The 27990-nt window shown below is 41.0% G+C and overlaps 1 protein-coding gene across 1 annotated transcript; it reads left to right on the top strand.

The window, feature by feature from the left end:
• The first annotated feature begins 869 nt into the window (after positions 1–869).
• LOC124148690 (fibrinogen alpha chain-like) lies at positions 870–22575 on the top strand. The gene is made up of 4 exons (XM_046519920.2): positions 870–890; positions 15523–15844; positions 19382–19481; positions 21737–22575. The coding sequence occupies exons 2-4, from the start codon at positions 15524–15526 to the stop codon at positions 22390–22392; spliced, it is 1077 nt and encodes a 358-aa protein (XP_046375876.2). The 5' UTR covers positions 870–890; position 15523; the 3' UTR covers positions 22393–22575.
• Positions 22576–27990: the final 5415 nt, after the last annotated feature.

The raw sequence follows: 27990 nt of genomic DNA, 5'->3' as shown, positions 1-27990 counted from the left end.
ATCAGACCCTTCAAATATTTTTTTTACAACGTGCTTGGTACATGTATCTGTCGACTTCACACCATTTTCAACGTGTATAGAGACGATATTGTGATCTCAGACAATCGTTACATGCTAATGTAGCTTATTGTACATGCGTGATAAAAAGTGCCGTGCTGCAACACTGGGTCATTTTGCGCGTTCTGTATTAATTGTATCCCTTTCTCTCAGTGACTAAGTATGTTTTGTGAACTGTCACTAGAAAGACCAATGCGTTGTCTATTCTTGATACACCATAAGACATTGTATCTTTTTTCATCACCTAATCGAAAATCCGTGGAATATATCAATAATGAATTCATCCCTTCTTAAAATCCGGAGTAACAGATATCCGGATCACAACGACCGGGCGTGACCTCATAATAAAGTTCTGTCAACTGTATACCATTCTGAATCTGATGATTCTTGATAGACAGCTTGTGTTCCTTGAAGCTAGGGCAAACGCAGCATCTGATTAAGCTATCACACATAACGTTAACACACCCTATATATTACAGCGTTGATCAATAACCAAGCTTATTCAAAGAACATGTTATCTTTGGTAAAGTTACACACAAAATAACTACTGAGCCATAGCTGGAAACACGTGACGGGTATATTTCATGTGTTTTCATGACGAACTCTTTTCTTATATGTTCGGGAAGGAGTCGCGATGCACGTGATAGAGTTTGTATGGTATCTGATCTCTAGTTTCTCATGATGGAACAATGGCGTGTCGTGTTGTATGATCGATTGTTTCCGCACGTCTCAGGACCCTTCTATACTAGCCGTGTAGGTCCTTGTAAACTGCTTCTGTATATATAATGCTGTCATACAGGTTCCAGTGAACAGACGCAACGGGCACATGACAGGTGAGTCTAGATACAACCTGAGTGAATGTTATTCAACGTATTTAGCAATAATGAGGCTGCCAACCCCTATTAGGTTGATTAATATATCCGGGACCCCGCCGTGTGGTACGCGGAACGCAAATATAATCGTTTTGGGCACGCAGATTCAAGAACTGGTGTACATAAAGATTGTCTCTATATATTTTATTTTTTCGATATTCTTTTCAGTTATTTAACTTCAAATCACACCCTTTTCTCAATGCTTTTGAGATTTGTGTTAAGTAGTATTCAGGATTCGGGGATGTGCAATGAGCAATTAGATGGTATTCAGGATTCGGGGATGTGCAATGAGCAATGAGCAATTAGATGGTATTCGGGATTCGGGGATGAGCAATGAGCAATTAGATGGTATTCGGGATTCGGGGATGAGCAATGAGCAATTAGATGGTATTCGGGATTCGGGGATGAGCAATGAGCAATTAGATGGTATTCGGGATTCGCGGATGAGCAATGAGCAATTAGATGGTATTCAGGATTCGGAGATGAGCAATGAGCAATTAGATGGTATTCGGGATTCGGGGATGAGCAATGAGCAATTAGATGGTATTCGGGATTCGCGGATGAGCAATGAGCAATTAGATGGTATTCAGGATTCGGAGATGAGCAATGAGCAATTAGATGGTATTCGGGATTCGCGGATGAGCAATGAGCAATTAGATGGTATTCAGGATTCGGAGATGAGCAATGAGCAATTAGATGGTATTCGGGATTCGGGGATGAGCAATGAGCAATTAGATGGTATTCGGGATTCGGGGATGAGCAATGAGCAATTAGATGGTATTTGGGATTCGCGGATGAGCAATGAGCAATTAGATGGTATTCAGGATTCGGAGATGAGCAATGAGCAATTTGATGGTATTCGGGATTCGGGGATGAGCAATGAGCAATTAGATGGGATTCGGGGTTTCAGGGATGAGAAATGAGCAATTAGATGGTATTCGGGATTCGGGGATGAGCAATGAGCAATTAGATGGTATTCGGGATTCGGGGATGAGCAATGAGCAATTAGATGGGATTCGGGATTCGCGGATGAGCAATGAGCAATTAGATGGTATTCAGGATTCGGTGATGAGCAATGAGCAATTAGATGGTATTCGGGATTCGGGGATGAGCAATGAGCATTTAGATGGTATTCGGGATTCGCGGATGAGCAATGAGCAATTAGATGGTATTCGGGATTCGGTGATGAGCAATGAGCAATTAGATGGTATTCGGGATTCGGGCATGAGCAATGAGCAGTTAGATGGTATTCGGGATTCGGGGATGAGCAATGAGCATTTAGATGGTATTCGGGATTCGGGGATGAGCAATGAGCAATTAGATGGTATTCGGGATTCGGGGATGAGCAATTAGATGGTATTCGGGATTCGGGGATGAGCAATGAGCAGTTAGATGGTATTCGGGATTCGGGGATAAGCAATGAGCAATTAGATGGTATTCGGGATTCGGGGATGAGCAATGAGCAATTAGATGGTATTTGGGATTCGGGGATGAGCAATGAGCAATTAGATGGTATTCGGGATTCGGGGATGAGCAATTAGATGGTATTCGGGATTCGCGGATGAGCAGTTAGATGGTATTCGGGATTCGCGGATGAGCAATTGGATGGTATTCGGGATTCGGGGAAGGAGGGGGGTTGGCACCCTCAATATTTCGGCATATATCACGCCGGTCTGCCATAAGACCGTCATACCAGAATTTACAGACCGCCGTCATATAGCGGGAATATTACTGAGTGCGGAGTTAAATAACAACCAACAAACCAACCAACCAACCAAACACACAACCAAACAAACAAAGAAACAAACATAACCGAAGTTCGTTTTTATACATGTATTTCATTACTTTCACGGTGTGGAAGAAAGGTCCGAAGTGATGCAGGTACCTTAGACTCTTATCACTTTGGAGATACCCACGAGCACGGGTATGGTGCTGGCAAACCTAGAAACATTATCGGGTCGAACCGGGATTCGAATCCACGATCACAGCTTTCTGGAACACCTGGAGGACGCAGGCATTCTGAGGATATTTTACATGATGTATATCACTTAGTGTACCACTCTCGGGGATATCATGATATAAAAGGTTAGACCTCCCGGATACTATGTTTTTATACTGAAAAGGTCAGTGAAACCAGAGCCTCTGTGTATAACCTATGTACATCATGGCCAACTTTCATTCACATATCAATAGCACCTAAAATGTTTAAACAACATTGTTTCGATAACTGTATTTAAATAGATATTCAAGAACTCAATGCTTAACTTTAAGAACACTGAAAATGTTTACTGAACCTTTCGCACGTGCACTGTTTGAAATGCATGTCCTGCGAAAAATCGCATTGGACCGGGCCGAGCACATTTTATCAATCAGCCAAATGTTAATGGGTCTATTATGGGCAAACGTAGCCCAGAACAGCAATATTATCACATACTGAATTAATCACAAAATATCTCCATTCATTAAAGATATGTAATACTCTTGATGTTAATACATATGTCTTGGTTAATTCCACACAATTGGTTCCATATCGCTGTGGCAGAAGACGCACGTTAGCCTTCGGTATGGGTTCTAATCCTGCTGGCGACAAACGTTTTTCGTTCCATTGTTCTATCATCAAGATAAATGCCAAACGGGGTGTTTAACTTACTATAAGGTAATGCCCTGTCAAAGACATCTTCCCGAGGCAAGAGAGTTAACTGACTTTAAAAGTCTAGTTTCCACCCTTGCCGAACAAGGCTGGAATTTCCTGGGCTCGATCGTAGCGCCACCAGTGGTTATTACGAGTTATGTCCCTTCTTAGCCTCTCCTATGGACCAATCAGATTCCACCTCTCGTATCACTTGCGTTTGCTTCAAACAAAATGGCGGCGCCCAGTCAAGACGATCTGATCGATAATCAAGATCTATATTGTGATAAAACGGGTCTTACATCGCGAAGTGCATCAAATTCACATGAGCACCTTGATTAAAAAACATAAAAAGATTCGGAAAATATCTGTTGACAACGAGTTGGCAGTGCACATGCTTTGCAAATCCTGCAATCGACCGAAATGTATTTATTGATATCCCAAATTCGAGTTTTACAGACTTTCAGTGATCCATTCATAAAATGTTTATTACTATTTTGTCTTTTACGATCAGTTGAATCTGTTTCGGCAGATAATCGAGAATTTACCCAATCAAACAAAACTTTTCCAGGGTAAGACATCAATGATGACACGTTTGGATGTAAAATACAGATTGTTTACGTTTTGCGAAAGTGATCTAGAAACACTGACCATCAGTCTTAGAAGTGTAAACCTTAACTTGACCTATGAAAGATGGCATCGATCATGCTACTACAGCCATAAATGTACCACTCAAAAAAAAGTTAAAACCACCCCTTTCTTTCCCATTGCTATAGTAAAAGGAAAGAATTCAGTTAAAGATCACCCGATTCTTTCCCATTGCAATAGTAGAAGGAAAAATATCAGTTAAAGACCACCCGGTTCTTTCCCATTACTATAGTAGAAGGAAAGAATTCAGTTAAAAACCAACCGATTCTTTCCCATTGCTATAGTAAAAGAAAAGAATTCAGTTAAAGACCACCCGATTCTACTATAGTAAAAGAAAAGAATTCAGTTAAAGACCACCATATTCTTTCCCATTGCTAAAGTAAAGGGAAAGAATTCAGTTGAAGACCACCCGATTCTTTCCCATTGCTATAGTAGAAGGAAAGAATTCAGTTGAAGACCACCCGATTCTTTCCCTTTGCTATAGTAGAAGGAAAGAATTCAGTTGAAGACCACCCGATTCTTTCCCTTTGCTATAGTAGAAGGAAAGAATTCAGTTAAAGACCACCATATTCTTTCCCATTACTATAGTAAAAGAAAAGAATTCAGTTAAAGACCACCATATTCTTTCCCATTACTATAGTAAAAGAAAAGAATTCAGTTAAAGACCACCCGATTCTTTCCCATTACTATAGTAAAAGAAAAGAATTCAGTTAAAGACCATCCGATTCTTTCCCATTACTATAGTAAAAGAAAAGAATTCAGTTAAAGACCACCCGATTCTTTCCCATTACTATAGTAAAAGAAAAGAATTCAGTTAAAGACCATCCGATTCTTTCCCATTACTAAAGTAGAAGGAAAGAATTCAGTTAAAGACCACCCGATTCTTTCCCATTACTATACATGAAAGAATCCGGTGGTCTTTGATCAGTCCTTGAGGAATTATGAGACGATGGGGCTAAGTGATTATAATAAAAAACATTCATTAGGAGTAAAGTGATAATAACATAATTGCCAGGAATCTGTGCTGATCGTAATTAAAGCGACACAACCCTTTCCACATCCAATGGAAATCTCTGCACAATGCAGGGTCGATTGTACGATTCCGACCATATCACCAGCATGTGTTTATGAATCACTATCAAATAGTAATGATGACAAGGTGTTCGCAAAAAGGTGAACTTACTGCCCCAATGGTGGCACCATCACAGACTGTACAAGTCAAATAGGGAATTACATCTGACATAATGCTTGTCACTGATGCGTCACATTTGGAAATGTCCTCCTTTACCGAAGCCTTGAATGTTGTAACCTTGATTATAAAACTTCTGAGCAAGAGTCTAGGGCGCTTTTTGAAATCTTTGTAGAAAGAGCATGCTCGATTGTTTCTCAAAAGTTGTGAAATGTAAACACCAAAGGCTGGAGCTGCTCGAATATTGACACGAAGGACAAGTTGAGCATTGGAAAGTTGAAGTCTTGTCACACAGTCTTGTGGAGAGTGTTTTGTCACTCTGAATATTTATGCATAGATCTAAACATGAAACGAATGAGGCGGTCTCACTGGTCTCCTTTATTTCTAGTTCAGGTGGGTAAATCAGTTGAGGAATTAGCTATTTGATCAAGGAATGAAGCCTTTACTTTAGTTTGTCCTGAGGGATAGTGGTGTACGAAGTTGAAGAATGTTTTCACAGAATTGAACTTCGTTCTTTTCTGAGGTTGTAATAAATCAAGCAAATTCTCTGGGTCTTGAGAATCCACATTATATTAAGTCCACTTGTTCTACTTTCTTAGGCCTTGAGACAGGGATTTGGAGGGGCATTTCCTGTACCCAACAATATATCTCTTTTTGTACGGATTTTATTTGAGCTTTGGAATCCTGTGCAAAGGAGGAATGGTGGGGTGAAATGGGGTTTAACGTCGCGTCCAAGATTTTTGCACATATATAGCGACGTGCATGCACGTGTGTGTGTTTGGCTGCTTGTACTAGTCCGGACTGTTGCCGAGTTATAGTGCTAGCTCACTGAGATACCATGCCGCAGTTTAACATGAATACCCCACTCAGACACAGTATACTGACTCCGAGCCGAACCGATTCCGGTTCGATTCCCCATATGGGTACAATGTGAGAAGCCCATCTCTGGTGTCCCGCATCCTGATATGGCGGGGATGTTGCTAAAATCGGCCTAAAACCATGCTCGATCATTCATCAACCCAATAACAGACACTACTAGCAAACCCTCAGTTGTATGTAGCAATTGTGAAATGATATATGACAACAAATTCTGTCTTTTACAAATATATATGTTTAATTCGGAGATTTTGTAACTGCGCGTCACAATAGTTTTAATTGAAACTCATGAAACATTTAACAGCGTCTCTAGATGTGCTCCACTGTCTGTTAAGACATAACACATTTCACATCCGTCCATTATAATTCTTTTGCCGTACAATTGTCTATGTATTGATTTAGTTTTTCCCTAGTCACTCGCAACAATACCCGATGTTTTTCGAAGCAGGTTTTCTGACCTCATCAGATGCTTTTTGATCGTGCATTATTACGGTTTTGTGTGAGCGAAATCTTAGGCATGTGAAGAAAAACAGTGAAAGACAGTATTCGATAAGTATCCTCTAAAACGATATATAAAGTCCCTTGCCTTTGATGAAGAAGATGAGTTGTATTTGTAGAACTGTGTGCTGAGTAGAACAAATAATATCGATCATGCCTGTTTCAGATAATGTGCTTCGGACAATAGAACACGACTAGACTGGTGTGTTTAGGTGGTGAGGTGAAATAGGGTTTAACGTCGCGTCCAAGATTATTGCACTTATATAGCGACGTACATGCACGTGTGTGTGTGTGGTTGCTTGTATTAGGCCGGATTAATGCCGATTGATGGTTCAAGCCCACTGAGATACTGAGATAACATTAATACCCCACTCAGACACAGTATACTGACTCCGAACCAACCAGTCCTTGTTTTAGCCCCTTAATGCCGACCGCTAGGCAGGGTAACAACAAGTACCATCTTTTAACGTCTTTTGGTATGACGACCTTCCGCTCTCCTTGCGTACGCTCTACCACTAGGCCACGGAAGCGGTCAAAGAGGAAAGGACATGTCTTTAGGTTTTAGATTTAAATCCAAAGTTGATAGTAGTGATGCATGATTTTAGCAGATTTCTTCCTCAGTTACATACTTGCCTTATATGTGGCATTATTTGATGGGTCATTCATACCAAGTTGCCCTTTTCATGCACCCTTAATCTTCCCTAGGCAAGATAGTTAACTGACTATAAAAGTCCAGTGGAAACTGGACTTTTTAAAGTCAGTTAACTCTCTTGCCCCGGGAAGATGTGCAGACTTTGGATGACAGCTTGCACGGACAGATTGGGTTTATTCCAATTCCGTTGTCCTCCTTTCAAGTTTGTGCATTCTACCAAGGACAACATCACACACTGACTTAACCCTCTCTAAAGACATGCAACATGCCTCGTCTCTTTCGCCCATTTTTAGGCATATGCTTCGACAGCATCCGTGATGATTTTCAAGTTGTGATATCAAATGGAAGGAGGATATTTTGGTCCATATTTGAATAACTGACGAAGGTTGTTATTGTCAACAATGGAGAGGTCACCTGTGATTATATGACCTACAGGTTGATAGCAGTGTGATGAGTCTTGGCAGCAACAATTAGTGGAATTTTCATCATGAGCTGCCAGGTCCAGGTTCGGCATCACCTGGATTGACCCTGGATGAAATGGTGTTCGTATTGGGAAATGAAATTGTTAGTGCTTCCAAAAATTTGAAATAGTGTGGCACATTTGGGGAAACTGACTTTTGTCTGAGAATGTTACTTAAATTTAAGGCATCAATTCCCTTGTTTGCAAATTTCAAATTCAAGAACATACGGTCTTTGTCTGCTTTAGGGGAGTCTGTTTCTGGTGTGGCCAAAAATATATTCTCTAGTCGATAATGTTGGCTCTTACTATAAGTAGACCCTCTGTCCAGCGTGGCCATTGCTCATAATATCAATCATTGGAATATATGGTCCAGACTCGATTGCGGATTTAAACAACATCCACGCAAATAAATAAACAAAATACAATCAAGAAAATAGTAGAATAGATTTTCACGGGTTGTCTGCATTGGCCACACGCATGTCAGTCTAGCTTATATCCGACGAAATAGACTCCATCGGTGCCACTCCTCACACAATTTGCATGCAGAAGTATTGTTTGTTTTCTGAAACCGCACAGCAGTGCGGCAACATGTAAACAAACCAGACTATCAAGGGATGGACCAGAAATCCAGTCACACTGTTGAAACTAGAAACGAGATGTCAGTTTTAATTTACGTCCGCTGTGTGCGAGTGCAGTGCAAACTATTGCAATTACATCGATCTACGCAACTGAGATACGATAACATGCATCAAACAAGTCAGCGAGCCTGACAACCAGATCCCATTTATCGCCTCTTACGACAAGCATAGTCGCCTTTTACAGCAAGCATGGGTTGCTGAAGACCTATTCTACCCCGGATCGTCACGCGTCAGAGCTGTATATGCAAAGAAAAAGAGACCCAGAAACATATGCCATGATTTGAGTAAACTACGAAAGATACACGACCCTTGCCTAATTAATTTTGATTTGCCTGCGTACAAATACGCAGGCAATGCTATTACCCAATCAGTGTCGCCTTGTAAGCTTGCGTGCATATCTTTCTTTACAGGTCCTTGATTACCGATCAAATGCAGCATCACTTGTACATGATCACTTAACACTGGTTAAGGACAAGGATACATCACCTGCAATCATCCATCTGTAAAATCGTGGGACATAGTGAGACTCAAATTTGTACATGGCGTCCAAAAAGCGGTTTCATTTGTAAACATAAACAAAAATAGGAATATAATTCTCAGATCACAGTGGTAAGGGGGACCTTGACCTTTGGTGTAATTGCCAATCATATACACAGGCTCAGGTTTGTTAGATTTGATGATTTCATAGAGTTGAGGTTTTGTAGCCCTGGAAGGAAAGGTTTTCATCCGTTGCAGCCACGTCACCATATCTCCTTAAAGGCTAATGGACGTCGGGGCCTTGTTGTCTGGAGCGTTGTCCATGATAATAAGGGACTCGGCAGGCAAAGCAGGGCCAATTTATCTTTCACCCACTCTAGAAGTACCTCCCCGTTCATTTGTGTGTGGTAGTCCCTGATGTCCCTGGCCTTGGCTCGTATGACGAGGTCACAGCCTTGGAGAAAACCCTGACTAGCACAGCCAGCATGGAGAACGATCAGTATTTCACCTTATCCCACGGGTAACGTCCTCCCAGACCCCATACAGTCTCCACCGGGTACACCACTGACTGCTGGCTGTGTGAGAGGCATCTACCTACGTCTACTCTAGGAAAACAGGCTCACATATCCTTTTTCAAGTTTCTGATTGATGGTTCGAAGATACTGATTTTGAAGAGGAAGCATGTCAGAACGTTCACACAACACAGCCCTATTTTCACCACTTTTATTTTTGCATCTGTATCGAAATGTATGCAAACACCTTGTATTTTGTAACAATTAAATCAAGTTCAGTTTCAAGGTAGTCCTTCAAGAGTCTTAGTAACATGTACTTATTTTCTGTTCAATAATTACACGTCTGGCTTGATTTTTCTGAAAAATCTTATTTATCAACCCTACGTGGTTTTGATATGTTGTCCGCCCGTTACGCCTGATTGCTTGTGTCCCGTCAACGGACAACATTTCTCAGGTTGTTAGGTTGGTTGGTTGGTTGGGTGTTTAACGCCGCACTCAGCAATATTCCAGCTATATGACGGCGGTCTGTAAAATAATCAAGTCTGGACCAGACAATCCAGTGATTGACATCATGAGCATCGATCCACGCAATTGGGATCGATGACATGTATCAACCAAGTCAGTGAGCCTGACCACCCGATCCCGTTAGTCGCCTTTTACGCCAAGCATAGTCGCCTTTTACGGCAAGTATGGGTTGCTGAAGACTTATTCTACCCCGGAATCTTCACGGGTCTCAGGTTGTTAGGAGACATACCAAGAGCTTTAGAAGCTCGTTTCTATTATTAGTCTTTATTAAGGGCATAAAAAGGCTTTCCTCTTTCTGCCTCACATTGAAATAAATCACATTAAAAATCAACAATTTCACATCAGCTGAGTAGCGCAATTTGTCAGTCAACAACGACGTACGCTATGTGGCACGTGCAGTTCGAGTTTACGCGGTTCGTCCTACCGTTGTGCCCCCCTCCGTTCAAGGTGTCATCCTGCACACATAAAACACATAGAAGTTTCTTAAACAACTTTTTCCATTGAAGGGAATAAAAATTACTAACAGCATATATTGTTTGGTACAGGTAATTCATTGCCGTGTACCCTATTGACATTTAAGGTGAGGTGAGGTGAAATTGGGTTTAACGTCGCGTCCATATTGACATTTAAGAGAATATTCCAAATTTTGAGTTCTTTGCAATTCATTGTTCTCAATTGGAGCCAAACGGACTGTTAAATGACACAATTAAACATTTTGCCAATTTGTTGACAATTTGAAGATCCTCATTTATTTGGGGCTGCTATGTCATAATCTGCAAATAGTTATGACAAACATTGTAAAGCAGTACATTGTTTACATTCATACCGTTAACAATGGTTCTGAAACGAAACCGGGAATGCCTGTTGGTCAGGTAATCATATGTCTGCTTCCATCACCTCCTATCCCCTTTAGTAAATTTCCGTTTTGACAAAAACTTGTGTGTATTGTGTAGGAGAATCAAACTCGCACAAAGGGTTTCGTTATATGATAGAACACCATGTAACAACCCTGAATCCTGGGTCCTGAGCGTCACACGTTTGTTTGTTTGATCCGTGGTAGGCGTGGCTTCGTGACACCCGTCGGCATCTCCCCGAGGCAAGGAAGTTAACTGACTTTAAAAGTCCAGTTTCCACCCTTGCCGAACTAGGCTGGAATTCCTGGGCTCGATCGTAGCGCCACCAGTGGTTATTACGAGTTATGTCCCTTCTAAGCCTCTCCTATGGACCAATCAGATTCAACCTCTCGTACCACTTGCATTTGTTTCAAACAAAAAATGGCGGCACCCAGTCAGGACGATTTGATCGATAATCAAGATCTTTATTGTGATAAAACGGGTCTTATATCGCGAAGTGCTTCAAATCACGTAAGCGCCTTGATAAGAAACATGAAAAGACTTGGAAAATATCTGTTGACAACTAGTTGGCAGTGCACATGCTTTGTAAATCCCGCAATCGACAGACATCTGCACGACAGTTTACGAGCCGGATTTCGATTTCGTTGCGCGATTTGCATTGGACTATGCATAGACTCGTTAGCCCAGCCAAAATGTAACTCCATAATACCAGCCTAGTTCGGCAAGGGTGGAAACTGGACTTTTATGGTCAGTTATCTCCCTTGTCTGATTACTTCCATGACTTTCTCTCCACTTCAGTAAATTTCCTTTCTGACAATACTTATGTAAATTACACGTTGGGTAATCAGGTGTGTGACATCTGGTTAGTTGGTCGATTGGTTGACAAAATGAGAGAGATGAATATATTATAAACTTTGTCTGCATTAATATAGATTTAAATAATATATGTGTGTTGCAGTTTAGTTGTTCAGACCCTGAAAATTCAAGTTCCTGTTTTATCCCCTTTTCAAATTATCTTTTTGTGTAGTTGTAAACCGGAAAATTAAATTATTTCATTACAAATGTAAAACCTTGAAACGTAAATTGTCTCTACCTAACACACACAGGATCGTTTCACCACCCATGGTACTTGCGTCTTAAAATAGTAGTTCCGTGTTTACAAAATCTTAAAAAATATGAACAAAAGTAATAAAAAATATTAAGGGTCATGGCAGATATGATAAGATACAAAATCAACTTCAACAAAACATATTCTTGAAATCTACGAGACCGCTGTTGGTAGCGAAAGGATACACGCTGGTCAAGTCGCAAAAATGGCGCTTTGCGAAACGAACAGTCTTGATAGACGATTTAAATGAGAAATTTACAGTTTATTGCGAAACATTTTCAAGAGAATAACAAACGGTATTAACTCCATAAATGACCATGTGTCATTATTTTGCCTTGTCGATGTGGAGCTAAGGCAAAAAGGAAGTCAATAGTTTGTTTTCGGGCTAGACAGTACGACAAAGGGAGACAATTAAAGGGGAGGTAACTCTTGTATGACAATATTTCCGTCAAAGTGTTATTGTTCACTGCAGTAAAATGTCACTTTTCCTATCTTCGAAAACTGAATCTGGATTTCGGTTATGTTAATAGACAAACTGTTTGGTTTAACCGTATGCATTGGGTATAAGTTCTAAATTTTTGTTTATTTGTTTGTTTAAAGCCACACTCAGCAATATTCCAGCTAAATGACGGCGGTCTGTAAATAATCGAGTGTAGATCAGACAATCCAGTGACTGACATCATGAGCATCGATCCACGCTCTTGAGATACGATGCATGCATCAAGCAAGTCAGAGAGCCTGTCGTAAGTCGCCTCTTACGACAAGCATAGTCGCCTCATGTGCCAATCATGGATTGCTGAAGCCCTATTCTAACCCGGATCTTCACGGTTGTCTAGATTATTGACACTCGTTCGACCACGTGTCTTCCTGTGTGAAGCTTCTATGTTGTGGCCACCCGGTGTTCTTCTCTTAGTATTCGGGAGTCAGGCAAGGTGAACATTTGTCACCGATACTATTTTGGAGTATTTTCTCTCTTGATGGCATTGTCAGTTATCCAGTATGTGTCAGGATTTGGTATGACCTTTGCTTGTGGTAGATTATTTTTGTTTTTGTTGGCCAATGAAGGGTTTAGTTCTGTAGTGGTTTGCAAAGTGGTCTTAATTTTCTCAACACAATATTGTGACAAGTGAGACATCCGCGTTAACACAATCAAAACAAAAGTTGTAATATTTAGAAAAGGCCTAGAATTGCTGGGAGGATATTATGAAACTATAGTGATAATAAGTTAGAAACCTTTTTATAGTTTTGAATATTTAGGTTCTAGTTTTTGCACCAATGGTTAGTTTTTTCAGGCGCAAAAGACTCGGAAAAAGATATAAAAACTTTCTACTCCATTTAAATATGTTGTGCAGCGATATTAACTGTACAGATGTTTAATACCCCCTAATTTGTGTCATGGTTGTGTTATGGTTTATGGAAGCCCCGGCCGTCAATCACTAAGCAACTATTACGTGTTAAAAGTCAGCTTTTGTCCGTTGTGGGAGTTGTATATAGTTAGATTGCTTCGTGTTGCTACTTTTTGTTGTGATGCAAAAAATGAGTATAGACACATTATTACATCAGGCTCTGTTGGAAAATGTGTTGCATAAACCAGAACAAAAACAGGCGTTATCCTAATTAGGTATTTATTATATCGATATGGATATGGTTATGTATGGCTGGCACAGGAAATAATGACAGTGTGTGAGAGAGTTGGGTTTAACCCCGCTTTTAGCAGTATTCCAGTTATATCACGGCGTGTCAGCTTAATGTGGGAGGAAAGCCCGAAGTGATGCAGGTCTCAGACGTTTACCACTTCGGTGAAACCCACGAGCACGGGTATGGTGCTGACAAACTTAGAAACATAATCGGGGCGAACCGGGATTCCAACACACAATCATAGGTTTCTGGCGTGGCCAAGGGACGCAACTCTGCACAGCGAATCGCGGCGCCTGAGACGACTGGGCCACTCGTGCCCCCAGGAAATAATGAAAAGACAGGATTCAAAAGTGAATTTAGGCAAAGAGTATCTTATTCATACACAGATGTGGAGAAACCAGTCAACATCACAAATTGAAACACTATCTCGCAATATCTAAATATAAATCATCCTCTAACTTTGGAATGACATATATCGATAATATATGTATTTAAATATAGAGTAGCTCAAATACTTTGTCGATTGAGTTCACATTCTCTTATGATTGGGGAAAATGGACTTCGGGGGAAGTGGGCGGTGATATTGATGGTTGTCTGTTGTACCTACACGTTATTATGAACTTGTATTTTTGGCTTTGGCTCATATGAGAAATAAATCGCACAAAACTCTGAAAGTTTTCCCGAGACCTTGAATGTTGTAATCGCGATTAAACACCTTGAGCAAGAGTCGAATGATACTCTATGAAATCTTGGTAGAAAGAGCATTCTCGATTGTACCTCAAAAGTTGCGAAATGTAGACATCAAGGCTGGTCAGTGACAAGAATGATGTCCGATGAAATTATTTCCTATTTTGACTTGTACCAAATGTTCCCGGTTTTTTTAAAAGATGAATTGACTTGCCATTGATTTGTTTGTGACGGTTGCCACCTTTTCGCGAGCACCTGGAATGATCCCTATTTGATAGCGATACAAACACATATGCTTATGACACAGTCGGAATCGTACAATCGACTCTGCTTTTACTAGAGATTTCTTGTGAATATGGAAAGGGTTTTGACGCTTTTATCAATATGGTATGGTACCGATAGATTGATTTTACTATGTAGGGAATTGGTAATATAAAACACACGAGACCGGCTCCGTGGTCTAGTGGTAGAGCGTCCGTAGAGGTTGGTTGGTTTGTTTGTTGTTTAACGCCGCACTCAGCAATATTCAAGCTACATGATGTCAGTCTGTAAATAATCGAGTCTGGACCAGACAATCCAGTGATTGACATCATGAGCATCGATCCACGCAACTGAGATCGATGACATGCATCAACCAAGTCAGCGAGCCTGACCACCCGATCCCGTTAGTCGCCTCTTACGACAAGCATGGGTTGCTGAAGACCTTGCCTACCCCGGATCTTGTACTATTTATGTGGTGATCATCAGTACCAGATTGGCCTCTCAAGCAGCTTACATTTAATTATGCTGAGGGGATGTGTCATATACTCCTTTAAGCAAGCGTTCTACTTTCTCTCTATCTTTCAGTAAATAAAAGCGACAAAACCCTTTCTATAATCATACCTCTGCTGGAGTCCATTGTATGATTCCGACTATATCATAAGCATGTGTTCATGAATCACTATCAAATAATGATGATACCATATGTTCGTAAAGGTGGCACCCGTCACAAACACATGCAAAAGCAAGTCAACTGTTTGCCTAAAAAAGACCCCAAAGGAAATGCATCAGACATAATTTTTGTCACTGATGCGTCAAATTTGAAAATGTCCACAGCATGTCTACCGTAATCCTTTTGAAAGCTTCAATAAGGCATTGATAACCTGATTAGAAAAAGAATCAAAGAACCATTCACTTTTAATTGTTGTCAAATTCCATTCCAGGATGGTGTGTCTACTGACTACTAAAATTCTTCTGCTCGCCGCCATACACGTTGTAAACGCTGCAGACGTCTCCATGAAGCGGTTCATTACATACCCAGGATGCACCAGTGACATGGCCCCCGGAAGTGCTCCCATAGCTACTTCATCGACTAGTTCCGGTATAGAATGTTCCACTTTGTGCGCGCGCAGAGATGACTGTGAGGCGGTGAACATCTGTGAAGGCCCGGGATACAATACGTGTGAGCTCCTGGGTGCCCGGAGCGGGGGTTGTGGCGGGCTGGTGCCAAGATCTGGCTGTAAATATAAGGAAAAAGATGTTCAGGTATCGAATATTGCAATACCCATTACCCGAAGGTTATAGCCGAGAGAACAAACATCCGCATCACACAGAGAACCAAAGAGAAAAACACAAATTGAAAAATCAATACAGAAAGGAAAAATACAACAAAACAACAACACGCAATCCTATAAAACGTTAAATCAATGTGAGAATGAATGACTGAGAGTGCCGCACTCAGCCAAGACACAGAGACCGAAAAACATATTAACATGGCTGACAAAACAAGTCAATTACAAAACAAAATAAAGCGTTATTACACCATTAAATCAATGAATCAAACAAACAAACAAAACCCATAAATGATCATCCCATTAAAACATGAAGATCAGATGAACTTCACATAAAGGAACACATTCTCATTCTCATCCTCATCTCATCCATCATCCACAATACTAATGAAACATCTAGGAATAGAAATTTTCAAATTAGATGTATCCACTGCTATTACTGCACGGGTTGATATAATATTGCCCCTCCACAGTATATACATTGTCATTACTGCACGGGTTGATATAACAACGCCCCTCCACAGTGTATACATCGTCATTACTGCACGGGTTGATATAACAACGCCCCTCCACAGTGTATACATCGTCATTACTGCACGGGTTGATGTAACAACGCCCCCCCCACAGTGTATACATCGTCATGACTGCACCGGTTGATATAACAACGCCCCTCCACAGTGTATACATCGCCATTACTGCACGGGTTGATATAACAACGCCCCTCCACAGTGTATACATCGTCATTACTGCACCGGTTGATATAACAAAGCCCCTCTACAGTGTATACATCGTCATTACTGCACCAGTTGATATAACAAAGCCCCTCTACAGTGTATACATCGCCATTACTGCACCAGTTGATATAACAAAGCCCCTCCACAGTGTATACATCGTCATTACTGCACGGGTTGATATAACAACGCCCCTCCACAGTGTATACATCGCCATTACTGCACGGGTTGATATAACATCTCTCCACAGTGTATACATCGTCATTACTGCACGGGTTGATATAACATCTCTCCACAGTGTATACATCGTTATTACTGCACCGGTTGATATAACACCGCCCCTTCACTGTGTATACATTGTCATTACTGCACGGGTTGATATAATAACGCCCCTCTACAGTGTATACATCGCCTTTAGTGCACGGGTTGATATAACAACGCCCCTCTATAGTGTATACATCGCCATTACTGCACGGGTTGATATAACAACGCCCCTCTATAGTGTATACATCGTCATTACTGCACCGGTTGATATAACAACGCCCCTCCACAGTGTATACATCGTTATTACTGCACGGGTTGATATAACAACGCCCCTCCACAGTGTATACATCGTTATTACTGCACGGGTTGATATAACAACGCCCCTCCACAGTGTATACATCGTTATTACTGCACCGGTTGATATAACAACGCCCCTCTACAGTGTATACATCGTTATTACTGCACGGGTTGAAATAACAACGCCCCTCCACAGTGTATACATCGTTATTACTGCACGGGTTGATATAACAACGCCCCTCCACAGTGTATATATCGTTATTACTGCACGGGTTGATATAACAACGCCCCTCCACAGTGTATACATCGTTATTACTGCACGGGTTGATATAACAACGCCCCTCCACTGTGTATACATCGTCATTACTGCACGGGTTGATATAACAACGCCCCTCTACAATGTATACATCGTCATTACTGCACGGGTTGATATAACAACGCCCCTCCACAGTGTATACATCGTTATTACTGCACGGGTTGATATAACAACGCCCCTCCACTGTGTATACATCGTCATTACTGCACGGGTTGATATAACAACGCCCCTCTACAATGTATACATCGTCATTACTGCACCGGTTGATATAACAACGCCCCTCCACAGTGTATACATCGTCATTACTGCACGGGTTGATATAATAACGCCCCTGCACAGTGTATACATCGTCATTACTGCACCGGTTGATATAACAACGCCCCTCCACAATGTATACATCGTCATTACTGCACGGGTTGATATAACAACGCCCCTCCACAGTGTATACATCGTCATTACTGCACGGGTTGATATAACAACGCCCCTCCACAGTGTATACATCGTCATTACTGCACGGGTTGATATAACAACCGGCCTCCACAGTGTATACATCGTCATTACTGCACGGGTTGATATAACAACGCCCCTCTACAGTGTATACATCGTCATTACTGCACGGGTTGATATAATAACGCCCCTGCACAGTGTATACATCGTCATTACTGCACCGGTTGATATAACACCGCCCCTACACAGTGTATACATCGTCATTACTGCACGGGTTGATATAATAACGCCCCTGCACAGTGTATACATCGTCATTACTGCACCGGTTGATATAACAACGCCCCTCCACAATGTATACATCGTCATTACTGCACGGGTTGATATAACAACGCCCCTCCACAGAGTATACATCGTCATTACTGCACGGGTTGATATAACAACGCCCCTCCACAGTGTATACATCGTCATTACTGCACGGGTTGATATAACAACCGGCCTCCACAGTGTATACATCGTCATTACTGCACCGGTTGATATAACAACGCCCCTACACAGTGTATACATCGTCATTACTGCACGGGTTGAAAAATAACGCCCCTGCACAGTGTATACATCGTCATTACTGCACCGGTTGATATAACAACGCCCCTCCACAATGTATACATCGTCATTACTGCACGGGTTGATATAACAACGCCCCTCCACAGTGTATACATCGCCATTACTGCACGGGTTGATATAACAACGCCCCTCCACAGTGTATACATCGTCATTACTGCACGGGTTGATATAACAACCGGCCTCCACAGTGTATACATCGTCATTACTGCACGGGTTGATATAACAACGCCCCTCTACAGTGTATACATCGTCATTACTGCACGGGTTGATATAACAACGCCCCTCTACAGTGTATACATCGTCATTACTGCACCGGTTGATATAACAACGCCCCTCCACAGTGTATACATCGTCATTACTGCACGGGTTGATATAACAACGCCCCTCCACAGTGTATACATCGTCATTACTGCACGGGTTGATATAACAACGCCCCTCCACAGTGTATACATCGTCATTACTGCATGGGTTGATATAACAACGCCCCTCTACAGTGTATACATCGTCATTACTGCACGGGTTGATATAACAACGCCCCTCCACAGTGTATACATCGTCATTACTGCACGGGTTGATATAACAGCGCCCCTCCACAGTGTATACATCGTCATTACTGCACGGGTTGATATAACAACGCCCCTCCACAGTGTATACATCGTCATTACTGCACCGGTTGATATAACAACGCCCCTCCACAGTGTATACATCGCCATTACTGCACGGGTTGATATAATAACGCCCCACCACTGTGTATACATCGCCATTACTGCACGGGTTGATATTACAACGCCCCTCCACAGTGTATACAACAACGTGAAATTGATTTCTTCTACAGGAACACAACCCGTGCTATAACGGGGGCACCTGGTTCTACGCCCAGCCCTGCCTGTGTCTGCCCGGCTGGGCGGGATACTACTGTCAAAGAATAGTTCGAGGTAACGTGTATTACCGTATTTGACGTAATAAACGCCCAGTGCGCTCTCAAAATTAGAAATAGGGGCCTCTTATTAGAATATTATTTGGGTGAAAAAAACAACAGAATTAGAACATAAATTTTCTTGGTTTATGCTGACAGCCTGAAATGTTTACATACGACACATATATTTTTTCAGAGTTTAATTGCCTATAATTAAGGGTGCATATAACACGTATTATACACGATAATAAGTCTTGTGTACATTGATCAATCGGAAGAAGTCTTAATTGGGATTGTTCACTAGCTAATATATTAGCAAATATCGCCGTGGGCGCTTATTAGAGCGGGACGCTTATTACGTCGAATACGGTATCCTAAAATAGATGGTGTTGTCGATGAGATAAACCAACCTGTTAAACTTTGTGTCACGATCTGATAAATATGCAAATAAGGTTACGTAGAAGGGGCTACTCATATAATCCTTATACATGGATGCAACTATTAGGTTGTTAAACTACCTGCTGATAAAAAATCGCAATGATGTTACTCTATGACGTCATATGGGTGGTGAGATAACACGCGACCGGAGTTTTAGATAATTTAAACTGACCTACATTTGTAAATTCCTACTAATCCAAGGTATCGTGGTTTCGATTTCGACGTTTTCAACTTTAAGACATTCTCGTGATGTCAATCACTGGATTGTCTGGTCCAGACTCGATTATTTATAGACCGCCGTCATATAGCTGGAATATTGCTGAGTGCGGCGTTAAACAACAAACAAACAAACAAACAAACAAACAAACAAAGAAGACATTCTACGGATTATATTTAATGAATGTGAAAAAGTTATGAAGCGTACAACGTCGAAATTAAGACACGATATCCAAATAATAAAACTTCAGTTAGCAGGCAGATAAATTATTGTTTGAATGTCCTGATTCCAAGTTGTTAGGGTGTCCGATCCTAGTCAATATTTTAACATGAAGTAAGGTCGTAAGTACAAGGAACACCACCTTTGCTATTCATGGATCCATCGACATCGCTATCACATACTTTAACACCGATTTTCATCCTTAGCTATTTTCTCGATAGTTTCCCCTGCTTGGGAATCATGCAGGACGCTTAGACGACATAAATCCCCACGATGCCCATCGAGATCGCCTATCTTTGGTTGTTATTAGTTTATAGCCCGTTTAAAATAGTTGTAAAGAATATTGTGATGCTAACTGGATATATTTGACAAATTTGCTTTTAAATTTAACTTCTGTGTATTCACATGACGTGCTTGTAGATGGAAAAACGCCTCCATATGTCTGAAATAATGCCGTTGCGATGTTACATTTTTACTCACTCACTCTTGGGGGCACGGGTGGCCCAGTCGTCTAAGGCGCCGGGATTCGCTGTGTAGAGTTCCGTCCCTTGGGTACGCCAGAAACCTATGATTGTGGGTTTGAATCCCGGTTCGTCCCGATTATGTTTCTAGGTTTGTCAGCACCATACCCGTGCACCTGGGTTTCACCGAAATGGTAAACGTCTGTGACCTGCATCACTTCGGGCATTAAGCTGACAAGCCGTGATATAACTGGAATACTGTTCAACGCGGCGTTAGACCCAACTCAATCACTCACTCACTACACATGTCGTAACTCACAATATTTAACATAGACAAGAATCGTTCCTGTTCTTGTGGTAGTGCCCCTAATATTCACAAAGCCTTCGCAGCAATTGACGTTGTTCTTAAAGCTGTTCTTTCATGATGTCACTTACGCTATTACATGCTTGCCGTAAAAGGGGACTATGCTTGTCGTAAAAGGCGACTAACGGGATCGGTTGGTCAAGCTCGCTGACTTGGTTGATGCATGCCATCGATCCCAATTGCGTGGATCGATGCTCATGATATTGATCACTGGATTGTCTGGTCCAGACTCGATTATTTACAGACCGCCGTCATATAGCTGGAATATTGCTGAGTGCGGCGTTAAACAACAAACCAACCAACCAACTTACGCTATTCACAATACAGTCCAAGCAGTATGCTTAACGTATCGTATATACATATCATCCCCACAAAGCGATCGTAGCGCTAAGATGATCGTAACTCCCATACTTTAACATAGACTTACGACAGACTTAGCGCTAAGATCGCTTTGTGGAACTGGGCCAAGGGCCCCGTTCCACAAAGCGATCTTAGTGTTACGACTGTCGAAATTCCAATACAGACAATCCACGACTTACGCTACGGCTGCGTTACTGCTTTCGTTCTGTTGCTAGATTGCAAGGAGGGGCAGGAGTCTGGTCAAACTGGAGGGAAAGTGTCCACAATCCAACCAATAAAGTGTCCGCACTCATTTGAAGCTTACTGCGTCTTCACCTGGGGTTCCATGTACTTCCTGAGGAGGAACCACCCCTTTACTGACATCAGTGTCTGTGCCGGAAACGAGCTCGACCCAAACATGGACTGGAGCGGTTTCAACTCACAGTTCGGCGACGTCAGATGCGACTATTTCCTGGGCCTTCAACGCCTATGGCACGTCCTTCGCCAAGGCAGTTACGACCTCCACATCTACCTTCAATACTATGAAAACCCAACAGACAAAGATCCAAAAATTGCCAATATTTATTACTGGAACTTCCGGCTAGGATCGGACTCGGAAGGTTACCCTATCCAGTACAGCTCCTTCTCATCCGCTGATAACGCAGAGGACGGTTTGATGTTGGGGTCGTTTACTCCGACCAAGTTCTGCACTCGTGACCGGGACTGTGGTACTTGCGCGCAGGACAGGGGAGTCGGGTGGTGGTACACGCCCAACTGTGATAACTTCCCCCTGACCTTGGAGAAGGGGACAGTTTTATGGCCAATCGACGGAGCAAATCGGACGCTGAGTCTAGCCGTGATGCAGTTCTCGCCCACCTCGTACTATTGGTAGAGCAGGGACGTCGATGTATGCGGCCTTCAGCAGAGCAACCACTGGGAACATATCATTTATTCTGTATATATTTTCGATTAATATAATGTATTATTAATCGTTAAAGGACATAACCTAGTCTAAATATTTAAAGTAAAAAAATGGTGATGCATATCATGTTATCGTCCCGAATTGTACTGAATTTAAAGGGGCACTGATCTAACGCAATTCCCCGGACTGGTTGTTGCCTTTGTTATTGTTTTTTCCCCCGTGAGTACCCGGATGATACGCAACGCAACTGAGCGTGACCAGAGACTGGGCTACCGTCTGCAAGGACAGCTAAATAAACTTGGAGGCTGGAGGCAATATTTGTTTTACGCATTTTTGCATAAACACTGATTTGTTAACCGTGATCTAAAAAGATTTCGACAAAGGGCTCATGTTAATTAATTTCTTCAGCCTAAACTAACAGACAAAAAGAACGGCGGAGCTCATCGGATGTCGTCATTTGGAAATACCCCAGATGGTTATAGTTAACACTAAAAAAAGTATCCATGCAGTGAAAGCATTTTCGGTTTTCGGATTGCGTCGATAATACGATTACTACTCCCTTGTTGTCATCCACGTTTTCTCGCATAACCCTACACTTGTGTATTAGTCGTCATTCACTTGATGCTCAGTTAATGAATTTATTACAGGTACAATTAGTGGTAGCACCACATAGATTACCTGACAAAGGTTCCCATTTGGCATTTATTGTGTCTGGGGTAATTATTCAATCTAAATCCAGGTTTGAAGTGAGGTGAAATGTGTGTTATGTAATATGCACGTGGCAGACCAGCAAGAGGTGAATGATCAGTTGATTTACTTTTTTTTGTAAATCAACGGATCGTTCCTAGTCATCAAAGGATTAACAGAAAATACGTTGATTGATTAATCACTGTTATCTTGCACAGTGGATATGTCAAAAGTGAGTGTTTACATGTCTAGGTTTACTAAAACAAAGGGAATACACACATATCCTTGCGTGAAGTGCCGATGTAAAAACAACATAGTTGTTCAAAGGGTGAACTGATAATACGTTGATTGATTGATCATTGTTATCTATCACTCAATGGATTTTTTAGGAACCGTGGACGTTATGAAAATAGTTGTCACGTGGGCTTTCTCAGCTGACCCTTGAGACTTGACACCTATGTGAAACACCTGAAACAATCCAAGTGATCAGTTGAGAAACGAACACGGGTTATAATATCCCGAAACGATATATATCTTTTAAAATATGTGATTGTTGCAGAGACACGTGACATCGAATAGGTTTCTTTGTACAGCTGCAGACGAATGGGATATTGTTCCTTTGTGTGGATATTCACGGATACATTCCTCGAACAAGGAAGCTGCCTAAAATTTATACACATAAATTTGGTAGGTTGTAATTATGGTATTTGCATTTTGTTTTCCTTCATTTGCTGTAGCATTGAACCGATTCGTCCTTGTTCCTCTACGTCTTGGTTGGGAAATTCTTCAATGCGCGATATACCTTGTTTTCACAGGCCTTTTCCCTTGTAAGCGTGTATATATTACCGTCAATTTGTAAAATGTAATTCTCTCAGGCAATTTATAAAATGTGTAAATATTTCAGTCATTTTGACTAAAAAATCTGTCCAGATTGATTAAGGCGATCAAAAGGGCCTACAAACATCACAACAGATTATTATGTAGGATTAGAAGCCAAACAACATAGAAATGTACTTTTCAACGTAGCATTTTCAGTCTCTTGGTGATGACATTAAACATCAAAATGTTTGGAATTCGTTATCATAATAATACAGATGGAAATGTTTTTCAGTCACTTTGTTAAATAACTGAATATTTAGGCGTTGAATAAATTTGAAAATGTTACACATTTTGACAGTAAAAATTATACACACTATCAAAAAGCAATGCTCAGGTGAAATATTTACTTTGTGTTGCAAGTCAAAATAGTGTAAACGAAAATCGCAAAATTACCAAGCAAGTGACTTATCAAAACTTCGTCACCATTACCGATGCTAACCACAAAGATACCTACATTTCCTTATTATCTCCAAAACTGTATTTCATTTTGTTGATCAATGTGACCATACGCCCTCTATATTACTACCCATACAAGTGACTAATGCGCTTACGAATGGCGCAGCAGAGGTCGCGAACTAGTCTAGAATTCTGCTATACATCCGGGTACTCACTGGGAAAAAACAATAACAAAGGCAACAACCAGTCCCGGGGAATTGCGTTAGATCAGTGCCCCTTTAAGCAGGTATTAAAGGGATGGTAAACGGACAAAAATAAAGATTGCGATTTTGTGAATATCAAGTTTCCTAGATACATTAAGTCAGTTTCAGAGAGCGAAAAATTAAAATACTTAAATGTCCAAGTGAAAGTGCTAAAATCACACTCTCCGTAATCGGCATCCAAAACAAACGTATTTGGGGGCGTGGCCTAGAGATCCCTCCTATTGACCAATCGCATTCTACATCTAACATCACTTGCATTTGCTTCAAAATGGTGGCGCCAAGTCAAGATTATCTGCTTGATAATCAAGATCTATATTGTAATAAAACGGGCCTTACCTCGCGAAATACATCAAATTATTTGAACACCTTGATTAAAAGCATTACTAGATTTGGAAAAAAATATTTGTCGACGCCCAGTTGACGGCCGAATGCTTTGCAAATCCTGCAGTCGATCGAAATCTTCAAGTTGAAATCCATGTTGTTTACGAACCGGATGCCTAGATCGTTGTGCGATTTTGACTGGACTATGCATAAACTCGTCCAGCCAACATGTTACTCCAGAAATTCCAGCCTAGTTCGGCATGGGTGGTAAAGGGACTTTTACAGTCAGTTAACTCCCTTGCGTTGGGTGGATGCAAGCTCCTTCCCAGCGCGTGAACCTTCGTTACACTCTCGCGTTTATGTTCTCGTAAACTGAACCGGAAATAGAAATCAGCTGTACGCACATTTTCTACCACTCTGCCGGTGATTCGGTTAAAAAGAACCCAATATATACAAAGAATTTTGATGCAATGGTCGCATGAATAGTATCTTAAACTATTATTTTATCAGATATGAAATATTCGAACATCGAGTTATTTTGGTTGCGGCTTTTACAATACACACACACACACACACACACACACACACACACACAAATGAGGCAAATGTTCACTCGGTGTACATGTAATATATAATACAATAATAAAGTCTACGTTAGTCCAACATCTTCTTTATATAAGTTTCAGACAGATCATGAAAGTGACAGTCGGAATGTGTTTTCAAACCATGCAACCTCGAAAACGTTAACACGGGGTATTCCGAACGACAGTTACGGCCCCTACGACTGATTCTGTCAAAATTCTCTCTCACTTCCGTGGGATAAATGTTTGAACGAAGGTGGCGTTGCACAGTACGTGGGAAGTACTGCCATACAATCTCAACCATATATTAGACATTCCAGAATGTTTGTTTGTTCAGTTTTCAAAATTTTAATCGAGAACTGTGTCAACATATTTTTCAAGCGTGGTCTGAAATGAAAGTCGCTTTCTAATTGGCTGATGTCGACTTCTTGCTAGTCATTTCAGTGGTCGGTCAAAGTTCGCGAAAGGTCGTTTTGACATGACCCGTAATGGGATGTCCTCAGATCTTTGTGTAGCGATAGCGAGAACTAAGATCTGATTTTAATGAGATTGCATTTATCCCTAACCCTGTGTCCATAGTTCACTCGCCACGTACTTGTCTGTTTTCATCAATACGGGGGCAGTCGGGTAGCCTAGTGGTTAAAACGTTCGCTCGTCACGCCGAAGACCCGGGTTCGCATCCCGACATGGGTACAATGTGTGAAGCCCATTCCTGGTGTCCCCCGCCGTGATATTGCTGGAATATTGCTAAAAGCGGCGTCAATCTCTACTCACTCACTCTTCAAAACGGTCAAAACCTATAATGTCTGTTTTCTGCCGTTTCTAACCCAGTCTTTTTTTTCTCCAACAGTGTCTTTTTTTCACCTGTTTTCTCTAATCAAGTGTTTTACTCCAGTTTTGTTTCGCACATTGTCTAATACCAGAGCTACACATAACTTTTTGAGCAATTGAGTTTTTACTCTTGGGTTTCTATTTTAATTGGGTTATTACATTTTTCATTGGGTAAACAATATTTTTTCACTCATCATTTTATCACTCTGCTGGGTTTTCCCAAAATTTTAAGATTTAAAAAAAATTGAAATAAGGTTTAAAACGTATATAACTGTTCTAAATATATACGCTTGACTGAAAGTAAATTAGCTTGTAATTGTGTTTTGGAAATTAGCTCCTTTGTACAAATGCTGAAAGAGCTTCATTGGGTATTTACGCCTGCCGTTTTTATACCTTTGAGTTTTTCATTTGTATGCAAGTTAATTGAAAGTAATTGTGTTTTGAATATTTTTGGGCGGTATATTTTGGGGCAAATAGGCAACTTATCTGTAGCTCTGAATACAGGGTCTATTTTCTCCAATTATCCAACACAGTCTCTCCTTTCTCTAAACCAGTGTCCGTACTTCTTATGAACTGTTTGTTGTTTAACACCGCACTCAGCAATATTGCAGCTATACGACGGAGGTCTGTACCAGACAAACCAGTGATTGACATCATGAGCATTGATCCACGCAATTGGGACATTATGACATGCATCAACCAAGTCAGTGAGCCTGACCACCCGATCCCATTTGTCGCCTTTTACGGCAAGCATGGTTTGCTAAAGGCCTACTGTACCCCGGATCTTCACGGTCCTCACACAGTACCTTTCTTGTACTTGAAACCACCAGTGCCCCCCATCATCATAAAAACAAAACAAAATAAAAAACAAGTTCATTTCTTTTGTATTTAATATATATATAATTTGTACACTTTAACACGATAGAGTTCATTTATCAGGATACTAGATTATAGAAAGCTTAGATAAATGGGATCCATAATTTTAACATGTTCTGTTAAGAAAATTGACAAAACAATTTTACAACATCAAGAAGGGATGTTTTGTTTATTTCTCAGATGAATAAAAATATTATTTAGGATCAGGTATATAAATAAAAATATACCAAATATAATAGCTCCCTGCTTATCCATAACATCCCCAAGAGTCTCCTCATCACAAAAATCTTTACATCAACAATATTTGCCACATGGTAAAAAGTAGATGATGAAACAGATTCTGTTGATAGGCAATTACCGTATTCGACGTAATAAGCGCCCAGGGCGCTCTCAAAATTAGAAATAGGGGCTCTTATTAGAATATTCTTTTGGTGAAAAAAAAACAGAATTGAAAGATAAATTTCGTGGTTTATGCTGACAGCCTGAAATGTTTATGTACGACAGATATATTTTTTCTAAAATTTAATTGCCCATAATTAAGGGTGCATATAACACACGAGTGCGTATTGTACGCGAATTAATAAGTCTTGTGAACATTGATAAATCGGAAGGGGTGCTAATTGGGATTGTTCACTAGCCAATATATTAGCAAATACATGTACCGCCATGGGTGGGCGCTTATTAGAGCGGGGCGCTTATTATGTCGAATACAGTAAGCACTAAAAACATTAGAG

The sequence above is a fragment of the Haliotis rufescens genome, unplaced genomic scaffold (genome assembly GCF_023055435.1).
Source record: "Haliotis rufescens isolate VD_foot unplaced genomic scaffold, xgHalRufe1.0.p SCAF_46, whole genome shotgun sequence".
Lineage (NCBI taxonomy): Eukaryota > Metazoa > Mollusca > Gastropoda > Lepetellida > Haliotidae > Haliotis > Haliotis rufescens.
Note: the sequence above shows the minus strand (reverse complement) of the source record. Positions and strands in the feature narration are given on the sequence as shown.

What these genes read in the sequence shown, in the direction of transcription:
- LOC124148690 (XM_046519920.2), top strand. Translation starts at nt 15,524, where the DNA reads ATGGTGTGTCTACTGACTACTAAAATTCTTCTGCTCGCCGCCATACAC. An exon ending in ATAAGGAAAAAGATGTTCAG is followed by an intron (nt 15,845 to 19,381) that starts GTATCGAATATT and finishes TTTCTTCTACAG; the next exon opens with GAACACAACCCGTGCTATAA. An exon ending in CTGTCAAAGAATAGTTCGAG is followed by an intron (nt 19,482 to 21,736) that starts GTAACGTGTATT and finishes TTCTGTTGCTAG; the next exon opens with ATTGCAAGGAGGGGCAGGAG.